Source organism: Amblyomma mixtum, chromosome 1 (genome assembly GCF_055824585.1).
Source record: "Amblyomma mixtum isolate Tamu chromosome 1, ASM5582458v1, whole genome shotgun sequence".
Lineage (NCBI taxonomy): Eukaryota > Metazoa > Arthropoda > Arachnida > Ixodida > Ixodidae > Amblyomma > Amblyomma mixtum.
In genome coordinates, this window is record NC_143012.1 from 211,577,581 (window position 1) to 211,584,366 (window position 6,786).

Here is a 6,786-nt window from a genome sequence, read left to right on the forward strand (position 1 = left end):
TTAGCCGTGTTTTTGTTGGCTTGCATGATAATTTCTTTTCATATCTTCAGATTTTTATTCCGTGACTCGGTCTTTATCACCTGGACTAGTTTCCTTTTACTCTTGTTATATATAACTGATTTTAGCTTGCATTATCTTCTTTGGTTTTAGTCTCCACGCTTTATTGTATTGGTTTTCACCCAGCAACTAATTTCCTTTTACTGTCGTCGCGTTTCACTAATTTTATGGCACATCATCTTTTGTAGATTAAGCTTCCATGTATTTTTGTCTCTGGTGCATTTCTTTGCTTCCAGCTGGATTTCTTCACCGTAATATCAAGGCTTGAAGTGCGTTTCTTCTTGGCAAGCTGTAACATTTCAAGCTACAACGACTACTGATGTCGGCACGGAAGCGACTAAACAACGAACAGATACTAGGCGTCCATGATGAACAATGATGGCGGCGAAAGGGAAGTGGTCCAGAACAAGTGCGTCTCTCGATCGTTCGGCGCTTCGGCGAAGTCACCTGCAGGAGTGCTTTTCCTTTGCATGACCTGGACTGCATGACCATGGCGCGGTCAGGTACTACAAAATACTTCATGCTTACATCTATTCTCAAATCCAAACAAGAGTCTAATAAAGCGGGCAATTTTCTGTCAGATGGGTTCCGGAAGAAATTGTTTCCTTCACTTAGGGGCATTTTTTCCTAGACGGTGCTTCCTCAGGGTACCTTTTTTCCAGGGACCTTTTTTCTGGGACCTTTTTTCCAGGGATGTATGTTCCGGGGACGTTTTTTCCGGGGACATTTCTTCCTACACCCCGGGCACCTCATCTAGGCTCTTTGGGCTCAGAGATTGTGCAACCGCTTCTGCGGTTCAGGGAAATTCTGGACTATTGCGAACGCCATCGGCTTTTCCTGGTTCCTGCTAAGGGCATGAGTAAAGCTGATGTGCGAACTCTGAGACGCCTGCAGACCAACACTCTGTTGCGTCCTACAATAGTGAAACATCTCGACCCCGAAATTTATGGGCGCTGCCCTCACAGTGGGGAAGTATCCGATACCTTCCACATGGTTTGGGCCTGTCAAAAGAATCCTTCCCTTCCCCCCAATCCTTCCCCTTCCCGAGAGGCAAGGGAGGCAGCCTTGCTCAACTGCTCGGGGCTGCAGTCTCAAAGGGCTCTAGTCCAACGGGCGCGAGTAGCGGCCTCGTCCAGCGGGGTCCCGGTCTAAGGACTCCACCTATGTAAAGGGCCATTTCTGGCATGCAAACTCTCCTTTAGTTTATTAAAAAGTTGTCACCACCACCACCACCAACAGCACAAAAATCACGATGGTTTGGCCTAATTAAGACTGTACTGTGTACACTGGTAGATTTGTTTTGCACTTAGTCAAGCGACCGTGAGACAACTGGACTCTCGCCCTGTCTCTGAAGATACTCTTTTAGGCGCCAGGGCGAAACGTGCTGATTGGTGGTGTGTGACGAAGGCCGTGCTGAAGTTATGTGAAACAGGCCTAGATACCCGTCTGTGACTGCCTGTGCACTAGCTACACGATTTACTCGATTTACGGTTTGACAGCGTGAGAGTACACATTAGTGTTTTGAAGCGAAAAGCTTCACTACGAGGTTCGGAGCCGAGCTTCGCATATGCCGAGAAACCGAATGGCAAGTTCTGCGCATACGAAACCGAGGGACGTCATGCTCGGCGCAGGTGGCCGCAGCCGTCGCCACGTCCCTACTTGAAAAGAAATTGCGCCGAGGCTGGGAATCGAGCCAGGGCCTTGTGCATTTGAAGCGGAGACGCTAATCCTCAGCCACGAATGCTCAAAGATTGAGCATGAATAAAGGCGCATGTAGTGAATGCATGAGTTTCATAAAGGGAAAAACAGAAAAAATAGAAATGTAAAAAAATAAAAATAATAATAAAAAGAAAAGAAAGAGAAATTAAAAATGAAATAAAAAATGTAACATAAAAACATAACTAAGAAATTAAAGGAAGACAAAACACAAGAAAAAATAAAATGTGAAAAATTTTAAAAGAGAAAGCATGATATAAAAAGAAATAAAAAGAAAACAAAGAATAAAAAATAGAACGAAAAGACAATAAAATAAATAAACAAGAAAGAAAAAAAATGAAACGAAAGAAATAGAATATGAAAAATAAAAATAAATAGAAGACAAACAGTGCTCCAGGAAACGCTTTCGCCTTGCAGCACTTTGGAGAGCCAAAGTGCCCCCTGAATTTTAACCCCGCCGATTTCCGTCTCCTCCGGCCTCCGCCTCTGCATAGGTAGTGTGTGGACGGCCGAACGCCTCCACCGTTATAGTGGTGCTCCCAGTGCATTGTGCACGAACTGCGACAGCCATGACGTCAAACCAAGCACAACTGAAGCTTTTCGCTTGTATATCCAGGCTTAACCAGAGCTAAGCCACTGCTCCAAGGTCGCAGTGAGCTAGAATATATGCTTTAGTGAACTAACGCGGAAACAAACGACTGTGCGTCAGCAGAGGGAGTCCAGGCTCTGGCAGAAAAATGGTTTGCACGCCACAGCGCTTTCATTCTCGAGTAAAAAGAGCAAATCTGGCCGTGCATGGTTTCCTAAAGCTTCAGTTTCTATCTGCGGCGCGCCGCAGTGGCTTTTGTGTTTGCCATGTGTGCCTATTTTCAGTAGGTTATGAAGCGTTGCCATTGTCTCGACAGGCGATAACGCTGAATAAATTGCTCTGGAGGCGCTCATTACAAAGTTTGTTTTCGTTTTCTGACAAGGTCGTGAAAGCGCAAGATTGAACGTAATGGTAGGTGTGAATGCCTGCCCCTGAACTTTTTCTTTGTTTTAATGGCCTCATTTGTACACGCGTACTCCTGTCATTCTGCCCGTATTAGATAACCCTTGCCACGCTGGGGGGATTTTGCTTATTGCAACGTGGTGTTGTTGCCAGAAAAGCGAGAAGCCTTTGCATTAGCATAATTGTTGTCGCGACGCCCGAAATTTTGGGATTAAGCTGCCACGTTCACATTGTTTATATCTAACGTGACAAAAAGCAGCGAAAGCGTGAAGGAAGGCATGCAATATAAGCAGGGATGCCGTGACTGCGGCCCCAAACTTCATCCTGAGGCTCTATTCTCCTTTCTTGTGTGGTTTGGTTTGGTTTTATGGGGTTTAGCGTCCCAAAGCGACTAAGGCTATGAGAGATGCCGTAGTGGAGGGCTCCGGAAATTTCGACCACCTGGGGTTCTTCAACGTGCACTGCCCTTAGAAAAATGAGCGTTGAGTTTCTGGTGTCATGTTCATGCATTCCTTGTGACACATTAGAATGTCACCGCGAAGGCAGGTATTCATGTCTTTCGACAATGAAAACTCAGCAGAGACTCTTTGGCGTTAAAACAGAAGATTTCCGATGTCATCGGCCATCAGCCACTCAAGTGAGTTTTCTCGTCGTTAACCCCCATGCAGAAATATAGCACAACATATTAGATGTTATTTCACACGAATTTCTCTCATGTCATTGCCTGTGTGGTACGCACAAAGGCATGCATGAAATAAATGCAACAAGCGCCGGAGGCACTTGGGAAGAGGGGGGCGGGGGGGGGGGGGGGCTATAATTTACGCTTTTATGATAGTCTCGACAGCCTGAAAAGAGAGAGGTTGTTTACCAGTGAAGATTTTCTTGAAAAAAAAAACAGCATGCTTCTCGACAGCTAGCTATTGAAACATTCCACGGAAAATTGGATTGTTTTGTGTTCTTTAGTGTCCAGATTAGTCGTCGTTACCTCTGATCGTTATTCAATGCGTTGAACGTATCGTGCGGTGGCGCTAATATGAGTGACCAAAAAACGTGCTACCAGCAGGAGTGAAAGGAAGAACTTTTTTTTGTCTGCAAAGTGTAAAATATAGGCTCGAAGGCACTGGTACAGCAACGAACAACGAAATATCAAAGGCTCGCTCAGTCGCAGGCTCCATATAGTGCGTCACGTTGCAAGCGTAAGCGCGCTGTTTTCAATACAACTCCGAACAGTGCAGAAAGGAACGCAACAAGAAAAGAACCCGTGACAAGCATGCGATATACCAGTGTACAGGATAAAAAAGAAGACAGCGCAGTCTCTCGATCTTCAGTCACCTCATTGTTTACATTATTCAAACATTTGGATGGATTAGAAAGATGTGTGTCGCTAACATGCTCGGAAGTTTTGAAGCTACCTAGCGCATTATTCCAGTAATTTGTGCCCAGTCTCGCTGACCTCAGCTGCCTGTAAGACCATGGAGTCGGTGGCACTCCAACGCCTCACCTGGATTGCTGAGGCTTTCTCCCCGAGAACTTGACAGGTTTTCGCAGGCACCGCTGTACCGCAGACTCCATCGCGGACGTGGTGTCATCCCTCGAGGAAGCGAAGTTCCACGGAGACGTTGCCATCCTTGTCCTCCTGGACGTCCAGTCGGCCTTCGACGGTCTGCCCCATAGCACCATCGAGATGGCCTTGGAAGAGCTGGGGGTGACAGGTAACCTCCGGCGGTTTATAACCTCCTTCCTGTCCAACCGTTCTATGCAGGTTCGGGTTGGCCGCACTCTGAGCAGCCCTCGCCCCATCACCACCGGGGTCCCTCAGGGGTCTGTCCTCGGCCCTTTCCTCTTCAACCTGGTCATGGCAGGCCTCCCTCGCTCCATCCAGCAGGACCGCCGCCACAGAGTTCTCTGCTCTGTATACGCGGACGATGTCGCCCTCTGGGTCCGAGCTCCGAGGAGGCAGATCACCTCTGCCAGACAGGCCCTCCAGCGTGCCCTCAACGGGGTGCAGCAGTTCCTGGCAACCGAGGGGCTGTCTCTCTCAGCCACGAAATCTGAGGCTTTGTTTATCCATCCGAGGGGAGCACGAGCCACGGCTCAGATTGCTACCCTCAAGATTGACGACACTAAGCTCCCTTGGAAATCGCAGGTGAAGTACCTTGGTCTCACCATCGACCACCGGCTCTCCTGGATTCCTGCTGACAAGGCCCTCCTGTCCCACATGGAGCGAGTCGGCCGAGCAGTACATTCCATCGTCGCCCGAGGCAACGGCTGCACCCCCACCTGGGCCATCCGACTCTTCGAGGCAGCGGCGACCTCAGCCATCCTTTACGCCCTCCCCCTAGTTACTCTCCGGAGCACCCGCCTTAATCGCATGGAACTCTCTCGCAGGAAATGGATCCGCCGCTTCCTGGGGGTTCCACCGCGATCGCAGGTCCCGGCCACGCTGGCAGAGGCGGGCATCTTCCCGCTGGACCTCCTGCTCCTGCAGATGGGCCTGACCCACACGGACCGGCTCGCCCACGTTCGTGATGGCGGTGCCCTCCGTGCTCGCCTGCAGGCCAATGACAACTCTAGGATGGGGAAGCTCCACGCACTCTACTTGGAGACACTTGGCCCTCCCCAGGGCCTCCCAGTCCTCCCCCTCTTCCAACCCGACCTCCTCTGCAGGTCACCCTGGACCTTGACGGTGTGACCAAGCGCCACTCCCCTGCTGCAGCACTCCGCCAGACCACTGCTGCCTTCCTGGAAGAGTGCAAAGGGACCACCCTCCTCTTCACCGATGGCTCGGTCCTGCCAGCCACAGGGCAGGCAGCGGCGACTCTGGCGGTGCCCCAACTGCAGCAGACCCGGTCCTGCAGACTTTCCTTCCCGGGCAGCTCCACGGCAGCTGAGCTGGCAGGTCTCCACCTGGCAACAGAATTCATCGGGTCCACCACCCCACCTGGCCCTGTCGCTGTCCTGTGTGACTCCCGACCTGCCCTCCAGCTCCTGAGCAGGCCACACATCTCGCAGACATCGGCGAGTGTCCTGCGTGCCCACCTGCACGCACTGGAGGATGCAGGCTACCAGGTGACCATTCACTGGGTCCCTGGCCACACCGGCGTCCAGGGCAACGAGGACGCCGACTCCCTCGCCAAGGCTGCCCACAACGATGGGTCGCCAGTGACCACCAAAGTGGCCCCGCATGATTTTGCCCGGCAACTACTAAGGCGAGCGGTAAGGGCAAAGCACCCTGACAGGCGTATCTTTGCGTGCAGGCCCTTCCACCGGCTCCCAGACAAGATCCCGAGCAGAGAACGTGCTCTCCTGCTCTGACTTCGGATCGGATGCTCATGGACGCCGACACGCAAGTTCGTAGTTGGTATGGCCTCCTCCCCTGCCTGTCCATCGTGTGGGGACACAGGCACCCTGGGTCACCTGTTGGGTGCATGTCCTACTTTTGCCCTGCCTCGTAGCCGTCTCTTTGCAGGCTACCGTGCCCTCGGCCTGCCAGCAGACACGGAGGACCAGCTGCTGTTCCCGGCCCGGAACCCCCTGCCCGCCTGCCGGCTCCTGCTGGCCTACCTCAAGGAGACCAGCCTGGACATCCTTCTGTAGCCCGAGGAACCTGGACCTGCAGCCCAAGGCCTGCGGCCTCCTGGACCTGCAGCCTTGGACCTGGACTCTTCTAGACCTTCGGCTCCTCCCAGCCACATGAAGGTCTAGGAATCTGCCTCCCCCAGCCCGGTGCTTGCACACTATCCTAGTGCACCGAGGCTTCCCCCCGCGAGCTGTTGTTGCGGCGGCGGCGCTACTCCAAGTCCAAGACCCCTCCCCCTGCACGGACACGGACCGATCCCGTCGCGGCGACGACCATACCCCCTCCCCTCTCCCCTCCCTACATCCCCCTACCCCTTCCCCTGGTCCCCAAGAGTGATGCCACCAACTGGCCAACATACGTCGGGACCAGTATCCCCTCCCAAGAATACCCCAAAGTAATCAATCAATCAATCAACGGACAGCTGTCGTTCTGAGACATGTAG

The 6,786-nt window shown here is 52.0% G+C and overlaps 1 protein-coding gene across 1 annotated transcript; it reads left to right on the forward strand.

Moving 5' to 3' along the window:
* The first annotated feature begins 3,376 nt into the window (after positions 1–3,376).
* Positions 3,377–6,361, forward strand: LOC149370782 (uncharacterized). The gene is made up of 6 exons (XM_089578626.1): positions 3,377–3,401; positions 4,330–4,915; positions 5,153–5,285; positions 5,432–5,980; positions 6,022–6,121; positions 6,234–6,361. Exons 1-6 carry the CDS (start codon positions 3,377–3,379, stop codon positions 6,359–6,361), a joined length of 1,521 nt encoding a protein of 506 aa, XP_089434752.1.
* The last annotated feature ends 425 nt before the right edge of the window (positions 6,362–6,786 follow it).

What these genes read in the sequence shown, in the direction of transcription:
- LOC149370782 (XM_089578626.1), top strand. Translation starts at nt 3,377, where the DNA reads ATGTCATCGGCCATCAGCCACTCAA. An exon ending in ATCGGCCATCAGCCACTCAA is followed by an intron (nt 3,402 to 4,329) that starts GTGAGTTTTCTC and finishes GCTGTACCGCAG; the next exon opens with ACTCCATCGCGGACGTGGTG. An exon ending in CGCCGACACGCAAGTTCGTA is followed by an intron (nt 6,122 to 6,233) that starts GTTGGTATGGCC and finishes GTCTCTTTGCAG; the next exon opens with GCTACCGTGCCCTCGGCCTG.